The 17749-nt window shown below is 41.9% G+C and overlaps 1 protein-coding gene across 1 annotated transcript; it reads left to right on the top strand.

Moving 5' to 3' along the window:
• Positions 1–758: 758 nt before the first annotated feature.
• On the top strand, positions 759–10959 carry LOC117469270 (all-trans-retinol 13,14-reductase-like). Its single transcript, XM_034113668.1, has 12 exons — positions 759–924; positions 2624–2806; positions 3201–3339; positions 3424–3526; positions 4182–4377; positions 4973–5170; positions 7148–7267; positions 7375–7513; positions 7736–7845; positions 9571–9737; positions 10566–10725; positions 10808–10959. Exons 1-12 carry the CDS (start codon positions 759–761, stop codon positions 10957–10959), a joined length of 1833 nt encoding a protein of 610 aa, XP_033969559.1.
• Positions 10960–17749: the final 6790 nt, after the last annotated feature.

Genomic DNA, 17749 nt, shown 5'->3' with positions numbered 1-17749 from the left:
CAATAGTCAAATGCTGAAAGTAGGACAAAAATACATTGTCAAATTTGTCTAACTTGTTCTTATTATTACCTCAAGTCCATTAAATATTCTAAGTGTATGTATACGCTGCATTTCACTGCTCTCAATCTTGGAAAGTTATGAAACCAACAACATGATTAAATTACTATTATTACAACAGAAAAAGCCGTAAACGTTTTAATGTATGTGATAAAAAAGAAAGCCAAGTGGTCCAAACCTCCTCCTCACAGCATTGCATCTCTGAAAGCATCTTTGTTCCCAATCATGCAGTGGAACCGGTCTGATTTCAGATATACAGTGAGGATTTTGTAAAAATAATCATCCTAAGGCAGTTTAGGAGGTGCAGCAAATTGGTGGCAAGCGTGTGCTCCGGTCGGCGGTGATAAACAACCAGCCCTCTCTAATCTCTGAGTCTCATGTCCTTGGCGTGGCGAATGTGTTATCTGCTGTGCTCTTTGTGCCGTAGAAATTTCCAAAATGTCATGTGTTACATATCCCTGAACTTTAATAAGCGTCTTCCCTCATCATCCTTCTCTCCACCCCTCACTGTAACTCATCTCCTCCCCTGAATTTAGGAGCTCTTTCTGGGGAAAGTTTGTTGGAGGATATCCTTTCTTAGTATTTGCTCTCCTACCTCTAATTTTGAATCTTGTATTCGACCCCAGTGTTCTTCTTCTGAGTTTTCCTCGTTCCTCTCTTTTCCATCTTGCTGTGTAGTGAACACACCGCTCCCCTCTGCGATGTGGTGGTGGCTGCTTGGCGTTTCGAGCTGTGTGCTGCTGGTGGTGGTCGTGGTCTTCTTCCTGATCACCGGGAGACGCTACAACGTGTTCAGCGAGAAGTGCCTGAGGCCCCCAGGACCCCTGGTGACTGACAGCAGGCAGAGAGACGACAGGCTGAAGAGAGGTATGAAAGATGGTTTTTGACACGAGTGATAAGCAGACAGAACTCCTGTCTAGAAGAACTTTCTGCACTGAAAAAACAGCAACGTTGACTTTTATTAAATGTATTATGTCAACAGATTTCACTTAGGTTAGTTGAAAGCAATAATATTACGTTTAAATTAAAAACATTAGGTTCAACTTAATGTTATTGCTTTCATCTAACCTAATACAGTTCTGTGACATCTGTTGACATAATACATCAAATTAAAGTCACTGTTTCAGTTCTTTCCTTCATCACCCCACAAATGAACCTGCCTGTTGTCCTCGGGTCCAATTCCACCAGTTTCCAAATTGGTTTATGTTGGGATAAGGGTTATTTCCATCTAACTTCCACAAAAATAACATGGATGGTTTCAAACTCTTTGCAGTCTCACTTTCACTACTTTCATTCAATTAGGGTTGTTTTATTTAAACGTATAGCATCCCCGGTCTTGCCGTGTCAATTATGTAAATGATTCATATATTTATTTATATGTATTCCAGGGGTTGTCGGTAGGGCTGGTGGAAGGAAAATTGTCGGGAGAAGGGAAACACAGTGGCTTGCAGAGAAGTCAAATTAGATGAAAATCAACGCAACATTTGAAAGTAGATCTCTACTCGAGGGATGTTGATCAGTCCATCCGTTTAGTCGAGACTGAAATATCTCAACAGCTATGCCATGCATCTAATTTTCATATGTGGTATAAACTGTCATAATGAACAGAGGCAGAGGTGGAAGAAGTATTCAGATGCTTTACCTGAGTAAATACATTATTGTCAAAATACTTCATTACAATTAAAGTCCTGAACTCAAAATCTTACTTAAGTAAAAGTACAAAAGCATTATCAGCTAAATGTACTTAGAGTACAAAAAGTAATCATTGGGCAGAAAAACTGCCTTTATATGTGTATTTAATTATATTTTAAATATGGGACATTTCTAAATAACGTTGTGGCACCAAGTGGCATTTTACTGTTGAAGAAAAACAAAATTCCGTTTGACTTTCTTTGTAAACATTTTAAATAATTTGACACTTTGGTAACTTAAAGAGTTAGTCCACTAGTTGAATTTGGAGATAATTTGTTAACAGTATAAGCTGTTTAATAAATGTACTGGAGAAATATTACAAGATATCGGTTTTAAATGTAGTGAAGTAGAAGTATAAAATAGCATAACATGGAAATACTCAAGTAAAATACCTGTAAAAGTACTCTGCCAAAAGGATGCATCTGACTGACTTGTGTAATGATTGTCATTAATGCTACTAGATATTCATGGTCCCCAAAGGATTTCCTCTGGTACTATTAGCAGGTCACTTATTAAATGAAGTAACTTGGCACTCCAGTTTGTCCGTATGTTGTTGACTTCCCATGATTTACATATAGCGCAGGCAGGACATGGCTTAAGTTTAGACAGACCCTTTCATCTGCAGCACGGATGAATCACTTCAGTTCAGAAGTAGTTTTCAACCCGCCCTTTAGAGACATGGTTACTTTTATTTTTTAAGAGATGACGAAAATAATTTTGTTTCTAGGGTCTATAGAACTGCCCTAGGCTGATAAACAGTGACTGTGGATGAAAGTTGTGTTATAAATTATAACCCTAATGTTCAGGACGTCAAGAAAGGGTTCTTGAGGCCAACCTATCTGCCAGACTGATGTTAAAATGTGCTGCCATGCAGGGTTTCGTGTGGACCGAGTACCCCCCGCTCTGGATGCGGTGGTGATTGGCAGCGGTGTGGGAGGTTTGACAGCAGCAGCGGTTCTGTCTAAAGCCGGAAAGAGGGTCCTCGTTCTGGAGCAACATGATCAGGCTGGAGGCTGCACACACACCTTTCAGAATAAGGGATTTGAGTTTGATGTGGGTAAGAAGACGAAGAATACCGACACACACATCAGCACACATGACAATGTCTTTCCTGTAATTGCAATGTAGCTTTGAAAAAAAAATTCAGCTAAATAAAAAGTGATTGATGATAAGGATAAGATGGGGATTGACCAACATACAGGATATGGCAGTCCTTCTCAACCCTGTGCTCCAGTCACTACAGCATTTTTGACTGATTACTTTGCTATATTTTAGTTTATTTATACATTAGCATATTGTATCTGTCTTTGCACCTGCTGTGCTCCATGAAATCCTTTAAGCAAACTTCACTTCCGATTGCCACAATACAGTCTTGTCCTGTTTTCTATGTATGTTTTACGTTTTGAATCACTATATATATGAAGGTGATTTAACCCCGCTGCCACCACCAGGTATCCACTACCTGGGCCAGCTCCATGAGGGCAGCCTGCTGAGGGTGGCTCTGGATCAGATCACAGAGGGACAGTTGCAGTTCACAAAGCTGGAGCAGCACTTTGACACACTGATCCTGGGTCAGAATGACCAGCGCAGGTATGGCAAATAAACACATAATGATTAGGTTGCAGTTAATTTACTCTGTCTTTCAATGTTTCTTCTTTATTTTGTCATTCTCAGGGAGTACCATATCCATTCAGGGAAGACTGAGATGGCAGAAAGCCTGAAGAAGCAGTTCCCAGGAGAGGAAGAGGCCATTGATGAGTTCATGAGATTGATGAAGGTAAATAGGGTGGGAGGAAGGAAGGTAATGATTATCAGAGTATAATTAACGAACAAGGATGTGTACAAGGTACATCTTTGACAAAACAACTTTTTTATGTGACACAAGGCTCAAGCTTGAGTCAGATACGTTTATGTTTTTTTGTGCTACCCCTTGTGCACATACAAAATAATACCCGCTCTGGTACACTGAAATGTGAAATGTTGATTTTAATTAAATGTATACTGTCAACAGATTTTTCACTTTATTAGGTTAGTTGAAAGCAATAATATTAAGTTTAAATAACAAATATTAGGTTCAACTTAATATTATTGCTTTCAACTAACCTAATACAGTTATGTGAAATTTGTTGACATAATCCATTTAATTAAAGCCCAAGTTTCAGTTGTTTCAGTATACCTATGTACAATCACTGGATAAGAATTTAACTCACATTTTTTTTTACATTTCCCTTTATACTGTTAATACATGTTTATACTTTATATATTCTTATTTTTCTCCGTGTTTCTTTCTTATTCTGTTGCCTCTGATCCCTACGGGGATCAATAAAGGTGCATCTCATCTTATCTTAAAATGTTTTCAGAAAACTAGTGGACCTTGTGATCCATACGTGTATTGATGATTATAATTAACCTTGTATGTCTTCCTCCTGCAGCTTGCTTCACGGCGGACGCCACTTATCGCCACCTTGAAGATCATACCTTATTGGCTTGCTAACTTCCTGGTTCGAACCGGCCTGTTGGATCGCATATCTTCCGTGTTCAGCCTGGCAACAACCAGCCATTCAGAAATGATGTCCCGTCTCACACAGAACAAGGACCTGCAGGCACTGTCTGCGTACCTCTTCTATGGTGATGGAAACACTCATATTCATCAAAGATCACACTTTCTACTGTATATCAGGGGGGTCAAACATAAGGCCCGCGGGATGACTTTGCAAAGTGTAGAAATTACAGAGAAGACTGATTTTTCACAACTTGTATGTATTTTGTATGTATACATTTTCAAGGAGGGGGGTAGATTAACCTTCTTCCTGAATAGCTCCCACTTTAGTTTGTATGGTGGTGTGTCAGGATTCAGGGGCGCCGTAAGGGGGTGAAAAGTTAGGACGATTCTAAGGGCCCGTGACTGACAGGGGCCCAAACAATTTTAGAACATTAAGAAAAAAATGTTTAAGTAACCAATGTGATATCTTTTCATGGGGCCCAAAATCCCTGGCGGCACCCCTGTCAGGATTACTACACAGATGTGGAAATTAATGTAGAATAATTTCTAGACCATAAAGTAAAATAACTATATTGTTTAGTTCCATATACCGGTGACCAAATGGTAAATGGTTTAAATGGCCCTTATTTTCTAAATGTTTACTGGTCCGGGCCATAGAGATCAAATGTGGCTGTACGCTGCTCTATATCCTCTTCATTGGTCTATTTCATATCATTTCAGGTGTCCCTCCTAAAGACTCCAGCTTTCTGATCAATGCTCTCCTTCTTCAACACTACAAGCGTGGTGCGTACTACCCACGGGGGGGCGCCAGTGAGTTTGCCTTCCACATCATCAATGTCATTGAGAAGACGGGCGGTGCTGTTCTCGTCCGGGCTCCGGTACAACGCGTCCTGCTCAACCGGCAGAACAAGGCCTATGGTGAGAAAAGAGTTGGAGACGAGTTCTGGAATGCAGTTGCTTTTTTTAATGAGAGCCTGCAAAGGTTGATCTGTTCATAGAGTTCATGAGACATTCCTTCACACTTTTATTAGTCTTACCCCTAGATTCCACCGGGTCCGTCTGCGGCGCGTTACGGGCGCGTTACGGGCGCGTTACGGGCGCGTTACAGCTGCGCCGCGGTGCTCACGGCGATCGCGGCCACTCTAGTCAATGGGTGCTATTCCACCACACGCGGCGCGTTACGGCTCAGAAGCGTCCCAGAAGCGGCTCGGCGCAGGGCTCCTCTAAAATTAGGATCGAATCCTATTTTTGTCGCGGCGCAGCCGTAACGTAAGGTCGGGCAGGCAGGAAGTGGAACTTTCAGAGCATATATAGCATATATATATAGATATATACACACACACAAACTAATTTTGCAGACCCTATCCCTCCGTAGTCTTTCAAGTAGGAGGAGAAATGCCAGCGTTCTCCTCCGGTGTACAGGCACTGTGTAAATTATATATATATAGAATAATTATGATGATGAATGCATTTTTTTACCACTAAAATACAGCAACACATCTTTGATTCATGTCGTTTATAACTGGAATATTACAGTTATTATTAACTTTGTCTGTACAAAGTAGCCTGTCCAGGCAACGCGCCGCAGACGGACCCGGTGGAATCTAGGGGTTACCCCTAGATTCCACCGGGTCCGTCTGCGCCGCGTTACGGCTGCGCCGCGGTTTTGGTCCGGCCTCCTCCGGCGTCATACCCTACCAGGCGCGTTTTAGAAGCATTTCAGAAGCGGAGAGTCTTGCCTGCCGGCTCGCAGTTTTTGTTGATTTGGGCATATTTCCTGGACAGGCTACTTTGTACAGACAAAGTTAATAATAACTGTAATATTCCAGTTATAAACGACATGAATCAAAGATGTGTTGCTGTATTTTAGTGGTAAAAAAAATGCATTCATCATCATAATTATTCTATATATATAATTTACACAGTGCCTGTAAACCGGAGGAGAACGCTGGCATTTCTCCTCCTACTTGAAAGACTACGGAGGGATAGGGTCTGCAAAATTAGTTTGTGTGTGTGTATATATCTATATATATATGCTATATATGCTCTGAAAGTTCCACTTCCTGCCTGCCAGACCTTACGTTACGGCTGCGCCGCGACAAAAATAGGATTCGATCCTAATTTTAGAAAAGCCCTGCGCCGAGCCGCTTCTGGGACGCTTCTGGGACGCTTCTGAGCCGTAACGCGCCGCGTGTGGTGGAATAGCACCCATTGACTAGAGTGGCCGCGGATACCTTGAGCACCGCGGCGCAGCCGTAACGCGTCCGTAACGCGCCGCAGACGGACCCAGTGGAATCTAGGGGTTAGATTCCTCTCTATATACGGGGGAGGTCCATATATTCGCGCGTAGTTTCGCCCGAATATACGGACCTCCCCGTATATTCGCGCAAAACTATGTACGCTTTTCAAAACACTCTAGAAATTGTTAGGCTTGAACTAAAACAAAAATGAGGCACCAGTTTCCAAGCATTTTTAGGAGTTGGGTGAACTTCTGCATTTTTAGGAGTTGGTTAAACTTACCAATATTGTCATTATCTTGGTTTGTTACCTGTTTCCTTTATTTTCTCCTTTTTTTGTCTGCTTTTACTTCCTGTCTTTGTAATTGTTGATTGTGTGATCTCCAGCTTTGTTAATGTTATAAGTACTGTTCCTAAATATGTTTAAGTGTTGATCATTTTGTTTGGTACTTTCACTTTTTTGCACTTGCCTGCTTTTTAGTTTTTGTAACCAGCTTTGATTTGATAAAGCTCGATTTTGGTTTTTCATACCTGCCTCCCCTCTTTTGAACTGCTTTTAAGGCCTTACTTCCTTACCCTTGTGACAATGGTACTTTAAGGCTGAAACATGCACTGATGTTATTTTCCGTATGATTAAAACTTTGTGTGTTTGTGTCAGGTGTGACGGTGCTCAAAGGACAAGAAGAGATTGAGGTCTATGCCCCTGTTGTCATTTCTAATGCTGGCATTTTCAACACATTCGAGAAGTTTCTACCTCAGCCCATACAGGAGAAACCAGGTAACACAGCGTTATCACTGCAGCCACTAAATAAACTGTACCTTGCACTGCTTTCTTTTTCTACTGCATATTTTCTGTCATTTGTGAATGTGTGTGTGTGTGTCTAGAGATCCAGTCACTGTTGGGTTTGGTGCGCCATGGCATGGGTTCCTTCTTGGTCTTTGTTGGTCTGGATGGAACCAAAGAGGAGCTGGGCATCGTTTCCACCAACTTCTGGATGTATAAAGACAATGACTTGGACTCACTGTAGGTTTTTATATACAGAGAAATATCATAATGTGTTGTTCACATTTCTCGTTTTTCACAACCTATGTTATTTTAACTTTGTGTGTGTGTGTGTGTGTGTGTGTGTGTGTGTGTGTGTGTGTGTGTGTGTGTGTGTGTGTGTGTGTGTGTGTGTGTGTGTGTGTGTGTGTGTGTGTGTGTGTGTGTGTGCGTGTGTGTGTCTAACCCTAACTCTGTGTGAAGTATGGAGCAATACTCTTCCCTGAGCAGAGATCAGGTGTTGGGGAACATTCCCATGATGTTCATCACCTTCCCATCTGCTAAAGATCCTACAGCCAAATTCAGACACCCAGGTAACACACTCACATGTGCACAGATGTATACTTGCTTGGTAGATGGCAAAGCACATAATTCAGCAACTTATTCTGTCTTAAAGAGGCCCTATTCTGCTTTTTGAGGTTTTCCCTTTCCTGTAGTGTGTATAGTTTGTGTGCATGTAAATGGTCTGCAAAAGCTAAAATACCTGTGTTTCCAGAGGGAGTTTCTCACCCACACACTCTGCCGCCCCCGAATGAAACGCTTCCATTGGACTCCATTGTTCTTCTGTAACATAGTGACATCACTATGTAACACTCTTGCTTCTATCTGGTGCCTAGCGCTCCAACACATTGTACGTGATAGGCTAAGGGGAGGGATATCTCTATGCAGTTGACCAATCACATCAGAGCTGGCCAGCTAACCAATCAGAGCAGACTGGGCTCTGGTTTCAGACAGAGGGTGAAAAGAGGTGCTGCAGCACAGGCAGTATGAGAAAAATAAAGAGCTTTTTGAACATTAAAGCACACAGTAGACGAACAGAATACAAATATGAACCTGAACATGAGCAGAATATTTCCTCTTTTATCATGTGATCAGCCACAGTGAATGCCAAGATGTTGGTTATCTGCAGATCTGCTATCTGCTAACTGCCTACAGTTGGAATACTTACTGTATAATCTACCATTCAGAAATGGCATAGAGTTCACAACGATAGCTTAAAATGCTGTCCTTTTTTTTTTAACAACAATGGGTTTTTGAACTAACAAACAAATAATCCAAACAGGCAATTCATTTCCCGCCTGCAACTGTCTATCTTTTTTTAAACATGAACCTCTTTAAGGGGACATATGCTATTTCAGGTTTGGACGAGAACCTGTTTACATGCTTTAATTATCGGAAAAAAACGTTATTTTCCTTTTTTTGTAGAAAGTAAGTTTGTCTGAAATGCTCTATTTTAGAACATCTGTTTAAGCCTCACTCCTCACTCAGCTCTGACGGACCGTCTACACAGCAGCGTTAAAAAAATCTTGAAACGCTTCTGCCCATTCACTTTGAATGGGGTGACGTCACTTTCCCTCACTTTTCGCCGAACTGCATTGTGGGCAGGCGAGCGGAGATTTTCAGGATTTTCAGGATTCAAAGTTGAGCAATGTTCAACTTTTGAAGCTGAGGTGGAAGCGTCAGCCAATCAAATCCCGTGTACGCAAATCTGACAGTTCAAGTTCTAGCCAATCAAACGGCGTGTATGCTGGGAGAGACATACCGCAGGTCATTTCCTCATATTCCAAAAAATGGAGGAGAAATTAGCGGTAGGGAATCACCCGGTGCTTTATGACCAGTCCCTATTTACCTACCGGGATATAAACCGGAGGAGCCAGGCATGGAGGGAGGTGGCAGAGACAGTGGTATGTTTTCGCCTGTTTGGGGAGTTTATATCCAGTTTACTTCAAACTTTTTTGCTTCGTATGTCGCGGGCGGGAGATTCATGTGATTGGTTGTTCGCAAAAAATCCCCAAGCTTCAGATACGCCCACCTCCAAGATTTTTTTAACGCTGCTGTGTAGACGATCCGTGATAGGCTTGTGAGTAATTCTAACCCATTTAAAATACCAAAACACCACAGAGCAGTTTATCCTCCTGGATGGTTGTACTATACACCCAAATAGGCAGCAATCATTTATCCTCTTAATGTTATGCACTGTTAATGCTACTAAAACAGTGGTATCACTCTCTTTTTATCCCCCTTCTTTATCTCTGGAGGTAAGTCCTGTATGACGTTGCTAACCATGGCTCGCTATGAGTGGTTCGAGGAATGGGAGGGGACAAAGCTTGGCAAGCGGGGACAGGACTACCTGGATATGAAGAACAGCATGTCCCAAGAGATGCTAGAATGGGCACTAAAAATCTTCCCTCAGCTGCGAGACAAGGTAACATTTTACAAAGACAAGGTCCACACAATAGTTCTTCTATTGGGGTTTAGACTATATCCTGCAACCGTTCTCAGCAATTTAACTTAGGTGTCACTCAGAGGTGGGAAGTACCTACGTACATTTACTCAAGTACTGTACTAAAGTACCATTTTGAGATACTTGTACTTTACTTGAGTATTTCCATGTTATGCTACTTATACTCCACTACAAATCAGAGGTAAATCATGTTATTTTACTCCGCTACATTTATTTATACCTTTAGTTACTTTGCAGATGTGGATGAATGATGTGAAATATAATCAAGTGTTAAATCAGACTTTAGTTCCACCTGGAGTAAATTCACAAGCTACCCTGCAGTATACAAAGTCATTCAAACTAGCTGCACCTTTACCAGCTTTGAGAACACTTTCATGATCAATCATTATAAAACATATCATATATATTATTCTGAAATGGACCAATCTGCATAATGACTACTTTTGGTACTTTAAGTATATTTGGATGCTGATACTGTACTTTTGTGCTTTTACTAGAGTTACATTTTGAATGCAGGGCTTTTACTTGTAACAGAGTATTCCCACACTCTGGTACTTCTACCTTGACTCAAGTAAAATATCTGAGTACTTCTCTCAGCTCTGGTGTCACTATTATATTTGAAGGCAGTGGGCGACGCTCATATTTAAGTGTTTTATCATATACAGTATCGAACACAAATACCTTTTTCTTTACTGATTCCAAAACAAAAGCCAATATTACCTGAATTCTCCTGTATTGGCTTCTGTTGAAGTACTTTTGTCTACAAATTGCATGTGTGTTTATGCTCAGGTGGTGATGGTGGATGCTGCCACCCCTCTAACTAATGTACACTATCTGGGCGCTCCAAGAGGTGAGATGTACGGTGCTGAACACAACTTGGAGCGCTTCAGCCCAGACACGGTTGCGAGAACACGCCCGCAGACACCGATCGATGGACTTTACCTGACAGGTGACCTAGCTGCCAGAATATGGTCTAGATTCTGAAGAGACTGAAACCCCTGCTTAATGTTTCCGTGTGTTTGTTGGTGCAGGTCAGGACGTATTCTGTAACGGCATGGCTGGGGCTCTGCATGGAGGACTGCTCTGCGCCTCGGCCGTCCTCAACCAGATCCTCTACATTGACCTTCTAGCCTTGAAGACCCGCATCAAAAACAAACAGAAGAATCAGAAGAAGAACTGGTAGTGACATGTTGTCAAATAGCGTACTCTACGCTTTTACACATACTTTAGGCTACTTACAAACACCTTAGCATTACCAATGGACTCTTTTCCACCGTTTCTGTTGTGAAACTTAAGGATCGCTTGTGTAATTTTCCGTATTACGCTGCATCCTCATGTCCGTACCATTCTTTTATTAGCAAATACCAGCAACCCAACAATAATTTGTGCTACTCAGGATTATAGGAATCAAACATTCAGTAATAAAAGGTAGCAGGCAGAACGTTGCTTGGATATATTACAATACAAAAGGACCGACATATGACATCATCAACGTGCCAACTGGCTCAAGTAATTCTAGAAACCACCAAAAAATATAAATTCCCCATACCAGGAATTTTCTCTTAGTGATGCATCCTTGGAACAGAAAAACAAAGGAAGTAGTTTCAGTACATTTCATAATCTACATTCATTTAGTTAAACTGTCAGCCATGATAACATCTGTTCGGATTCTTTAGATGATAGGAAAGGAGCTTCAATGCCTCCTTTATAACCTCCTTTAGCTTAAGAAACACTAGACCAGCCTTTACGAAAGGAAAGGAGGACATGCTGTCCCACAATACCTTGCAGTCGCAACATTTAACGTGACACAACATTCAGCCGTTCACGAAAACAACCACTCATCAGAGTCAAAGTCAACTTTATTGTCAATCTTCTGTGTGGGTGGTACAGACAAGGAGAGCGAAATGCTGTTTCTTACAATCCCGAGGAATACAACATTTAAATATATACATATATATAAACATACATAAACACTTGTACACCCACTTATATACTATATATATACACATACATAATCAAACATCGACACATATATACTGTACATTTACACACATTAAGATGTATAAATAAAAGGCACAACACCATAAGAGCACACGAGGTAAAGTAGCAAATCTAGGTGCTTATGGTATAGTCCGGAAAATTGTAGTTTTCTCACAGCAGATGCACATCATTAACTGGCGCATCAAAATGACGTCCGATGCAGTCGGATTCTCTAAGCACCGCAGTTTTCTTTTTCTAAATCTGATGAATTCTCCTATCATCGTTCTTTACGCGGTGACGTTTCTCACAGCGGTTAAGGAACAGTGGTGAGAAAATGATGATAGGACCTGATTTATGACAATACGACTGCAACCAAGGTATTATCACAACATTGCGTTCCTTTTACCACATTCGCTGGTACTTACACTTTGCAGGGTAAAGTTAGATAAAATGCATGGTATTTGTATCTTTCCAGTGACTGAAGAAAAGGATGAAGAGAGAGGAGACAGAGGCGAGAGAGGAACTCAATGAAGACAGAAAACATGTAGGAAGTAAAGAAAGTGCAACTGACTGAATTTAATGAAAACAGGAAGGATGAAAAGAAAGAAACTGATTCGGCCCCGAGTCAGAGGGAACGTGGTATGGTCTATAGCGTATAGTTTAATATTCATAATGTAAAAACAAAAGGTTGGAACCAGATATCATTTAGTTGACAGATATTTTAATACAGGGACTAACACTACACATCCATACAGTAAATCCACTATAGCCCTGGTAAACAACATCATCCTTTTTGGTTTTTGGCTACAATAAAGGCATCATTATTGTGGCTCAGTCTGTAGGGACTTGGCCTTGGTGTGCCCTTGAGCAAGGCACCAAACCCCAAGCTGCTCCCCGGCGCCGGACAAACTGGCAGCCTGCTCGCTCAGACATCTCTCTGTGTTTGCATACAGTATGTATCTCTGTATATGTATTCAGACCAATGTGTACAGGTCCTGTCCTGGGCATGTGTGTGTATTGTACTGTGTGTTTCAACTGAGTGAACGCCTGGATTTCACCTTGGGCATATAATAAAGCTTCATCTTCTTCTAATTCACTATACCTCTTTTCGCTTTTAAATACTCTTGTAATAAACTTTGATAATAAACCTACAGAACTTATTACATTCTCATTAGCCTCAGCTTTATTTTGGCAGTTCCATTATTGCTATTGAATGTTAGCATGACCTTAAAGGTAAGGTATGTAATTTATTTCAGAAACACTTTTTGTTATATTCCATGGAATGCTCTGAACATCCCGATAGCAATGAATATCTTAAATGCTTTGACAATAAATCCATACAAAAATGTCATCTGTGGAAGCCGTAGTACTGTAAAAAGCACGACCAATGAGCCGGCCCGACTAAAATAACTGGATGGCCTACCTGCCTGTCAGCCTTCCATCTGTGCACAAACTTATCTCGTGCCCTCATTGGTCATGTGCGCGTTCGTGTGTGTTGGAGGAGGGGCTCTGTAAGGGAGTCTGAAGGAAGTGGAAGATTTTTTCCGTTTGTGTACTTTCAAATTCTAGCGCACTCGAGCTGGTTTCTCCAAAATTACATACCCCACCTTTAACAAAACTGATGAACATTTTAAGATGCAGATAATATTTACCAACAATCATTATATAGAATTGTCTTTAGAATAGTGTAAAAGTGTCAGATCCTTGTGTCAGACTACATGTGTTCTTATAGTGTCTAATCCTATAGTTCTTTTAAGCTCAAAATGTTTGCCAATTGTTTATTATTAGTTTAGATAGACCGCTCGTCAATCCCCAACTGTGTTACGATTAAGATTGGTCACTTTGTGTTAATATATATTAATGTCTTTACAGCTCATTTCTCCCTTGCTCCGTCAACTAATCTGCTCTTCACACATTACAGGTCTTAAAAACATTAAAAACATGCTATTGCATGACTTGGGCAGACCGGCATGAACAGACTTTTGAAAGGATTAAAAGGATGATCAGCTGACATGCTAACATTACAGTGTGATGCATCAGAGAGCGGGCTTGGAGCGGCCCTAATGCAAAGTGGACAACCTGTTGCATACGCCAGTAGAGCACTGACAGAAACAAAAAAGGGCTATGCATAAATTGAGAAGGAACTGTTGACTGTTCTCTATGGAATGGAGAGGTTTCATCAGTTCACATATGGCCGGCCTGTGGAAGTACAATCAGACCAAGCCCCTTGAGAGTATTATGACAAAACCACTGCTGTGTGCTCCAAAGAGACTACAACGCATGCTGATGAGACTACAAGCATATGAGATCAAACTACGTTATTGCCCTGGAAAACACCTACTGCTGGCAGACACGCTCAGCAGAGCCTATCTTACAGGGCAGGAGGACAGAGGCTCAGTAGAGATTGAAGTGGAGTCAATCAACATGGTACATTATCTGCCAGTGTCCAGTGAGAGACTGCAGGCAATTCAAAGAGCGACAGAGCTAGATGCAGAACTGCAGGTCTTAAAGAGTGTTATTCAGCGGGGATGGCCTGTGATAAAAGAACATGTCCCCATAGAAGTGGCAAAGTATTTTCACCATAGAGATGAACTGAGAATGCAGAATGGAGTCATTTTCCGAGGGGAGCGAGTGGTGGTGCCTGCAGCACTGAGGTCAGATATCATGCAGAGAATTCACTCCTCACATATAGGCATCGAGGGTTGTCTGAGAAGAGCACGTGAGTGTGTATACTGGCCAGGCATGAATGCACAACTAAAAACATTCATGGAACAGTGTAGTACATGCAGTGCATGGGCAGTAAAGCAGCAAGAAGAGACTCTGAGACCACATGAGACACCAAAGCGTCCCTGGGAAAAGATAGGAACCGGCCTGTTTATGTTCAATGACAGGGACTACTTGATAACTGTGGACTATCTAACAAACTTCTGGGAGGTGGATCGTCTGGAGAATACAACATCTAAAACAGTGATTCGGAATCTAAAAGCTCACTTTGCCAGATATGGAATTCCAGATGTGGTGTTCTCAGACAATGGTCCTCAATACACATCGGAGGAGTTCAGGAATTTCAGCAGGTCATGGGACTTCAGACACAAACCGTCCTCTCCAGGATACCCGCAAAGCAATGGGAAAGTGGAATCGGCTGTTAAAACAGCCAAAAGGCTGGTGGCTAAAGCTAAACAGGCAGGCAGCGAATCACAGGAACACTCCACTGCAAGGTACGGACTGCAGCCCAGCAATGATGCTCATGGGGAGATGAACCAAAACCCTTCTGCTAATGAGTGAGGCTCTGTTGAGACCTACAGCAAGCAGACGGAATGAGGGTGTCAGAGAAAGTGAAATGAGACGAAGTGAACACCACAACTCGACTGCAAAAGACTTACCTGAACTGCACAGAGGGGACAGGGTGCGAATCGAACCACTCAAAGGGCAAAGGTCCTATGAAGTAATGACAGAGGAGGGTCAGGTCTTGAGAATAAACAGGAGACATATCAGGATGACCAAGGAGCTAGATGAGGACATCACAGCAGGGGAAGGAGCTTATGCTGAGCTGAATGGTGAGCCTGAACAAACACAGGACGAGAGCAGCAGCGCAGATGCAGAAACGGGGCCGGACGGGATGCCCCGCACTCCGCGCACGAGGTCAGGCAGGCCTGTCAGAAGGCCGGCGCATCCGAAGGACTTTGACTGACAGTTATACTTACTCAATACTAGTGAATAGGTATAAGAACAAGATAATATGGATACAGGAAAAGACATTAAGATACTAAATGTTGTTCAAATGTGTGACTGCTAGTCATTTGTGTAATATTGTTGTTTGTGTTGTTCTTGTTAAGTATTGGCAGTTTGTTACTTATATATATTTTTTAAAAGGGAACATGTTGCAATATACGTTTGCCAGGGGGACATTATTTGTTGATGCACAGCTGGCCCGGGGGGACCACAGGAGCCGAGGGACCAGGCATGAGCGTCAGTTCTGAAGTTAGCACAACTAGGATGTTGCATTGTATCTTGTGGAACATTACAAGTAAAGTACGTGAGAGTAAGATAGAGTGTGTCGTTATTATCAGTATAGTACACAATACATATTGAAACACTTATGGCTACAAATCATTTGTATCGCAAATAAAGCAGTACTCTTGTACAGCGATTACCGTAAAGGCGCTATTAATCGCACACTGAAAAATTAAGAGCTGCTGATTTGACCAAGCGAACGCGAGAGACGGCTGAGTTGACAGCAGTTATGCATAGCAACCGAAGCTAAACTGACTATCTTGACAACTTGTTGCTATCCTATTGTGGCATAAGCCGTTTTCTACAGGCACATTTTACCGGCATATTTTTCATTATGATTCTACTTGTGATAGTCGGACATGACAACCTGTGCAGCCCATGTATTGATTCCATCCGATAGCTGCTATAATACAAAACAAAACGTCTGCCTGCTCTCCACAATGATCAATAACAGCGAACGGATGGTCAAAGTAAGGTCAAATAAACAGAATCACACGAAGCCTGGTTAGTGTTGCCTGACTTTATAAAGTGTGTTTTTTTGTTTACAAGTGTGTGGTTGCGTTCTAGTCACTTTGCTCAGCGCTACTGCTTGTTACAACTTTCATTTGCCGTAGGCTACTCGCCATAAACTGTTATTGCTCAGGTTAATCTCGCCCCCTTCTGACGTGAGCGTGGTTCTTGGTTCTTGCAGGTCAGCCAAGTGGGGTCAGCTAAGAACCGGGTTGCGGTCGAATAGTCCATTTAGCTTAGGAACCTTCCTAACGGAGTGAAATGACCCGGAAGTCCCTCAGTGGCAGCCATGATAAGTGCCGTTCGAATTCTCTAAATGAAAGGAAAGGAGGTTTCAAACTTCCTTTATAACCTCCTTTAGCTTAGGAACCACTGGACCTCCCTAACCTAAAGGAGAGGAGAAAATGCTGCCCCACAATGCCTTGCGGCCGCGGCATTTGCCGTCACACAACAGTCGGCCGTTCACAGAAACAACCGATTATGAACGAGAAATGATATCATGAAAGTTACGGTGCTTATTAAGCATTTTAAAATGTATGTGGTAAGTTGCCAAAGTGCTTTGTTTTGAACGTTCATCAGTATTATAATCAAAAAGAGAAATATGAACGTTAGTTTTTACTGAAATGATCAAATAAAGTCAACATTTCACAGTCTTTACTGAGCTGTGTGGGGTTTGTTCAACTTTTAAAAGATGTTTGAATGGTGATATACACAGTGATAGATGTTAAGGACTAACGTTTATAATAAATACATTTGTATTGATTTTAAGATCTTTTCATACAATCATACGTATTGGGATCATTTGTATTAATGTGGACCGGAGGGAGAGGGTGACGAGCATAAGTTTCACTTTCCTTTTTTATTTCAATTCCAACTTTGGTCATGAAGAATATGTTTCTCTGTTGTCCCCGTTCATAAAGCATAAAACAACAGCATCAGAGCACGGTGCAGAGTCTCTAGATGAGTTTACAGTAGTCCCTCGTTCTTATTAAACATCCATGTTGTAGTCCGCTGTATAGAAAACTGTAGTTTCCATAGTTTCCCCACAGCAGCAGGCGCACATTTATGACCTCCGCTGGCGCATCATAAACACGTCGGATAGTGAAAGTGCAGTCGGATTCTCTAAAGTACCGCAGTCTCTTCTCCTAAATCCTTTTGAATTCTCCTATCCACTATCCCTTAACCCCGTGACGTTTCACTCAGAGGTCAAGGAATAGACGATAGGGTTAGAATTTAGGAGCTGATTTTTGGACTATTCGACCGCAACCCCGGTTTTCGGTGTTTAGAGCCGGCTCCGCTGTGGCTGAAACAGGAAGAACCAGAGCTAAATCAGGCTGTAGTCCGGAACTGGCTCTGGAACCGGTTTGGTGGAAAAGGGGCAGAACCAGAGAAGAACCAGTTATGCACAAGAAAAGCACAAGAACGGTTCTTGAATCGGAACCGGTTTGGTTTATTGGCAGTTTGCAAAC

Source organism: Trematomus bernacchii, unplaced genomic scaffold (genome assembly GCF_902827165.1).
Source record: "Trematomus bernacchii unplaced genomic scaffold, fTreBer1.1, whole genome shotgun sequence".
NCBI classification, from domain to species: Eukaryota; Metazoa; Chordata; class Actinopteri; order Perciformes; family Nototheniidae; genus Trematomus; species Trematomus bernacchii.
Note: the sequence above shows the minus strand (reverse complement) of the source record. Positions and strands in the feature narration are given on the sequence as shown.

Coding starts and splice junctions, on each gene's coding strand:
- LOC117469270 (XM_034113668.1), top strand. CDS start 759: ATGTGGTGGTGGCTGCTTGGCGTTTCGAGCTGTGTGCTGCTGGTGGTG. Junction 2,807..3,200: donor GGGATTTGAGTTTGATGTGG/GTAAGAAGACGA, acceptor TGCCACCACCAG/GTATCCACTACCTGGGCCAG. Junction 5,171..7,147: donor CCGGCAGAACAAGGCCTATG/GTGAGAAAAGAG, acceptor TGTTTGTGTCAG/GTGTGACGGTGCTCAAAGGA.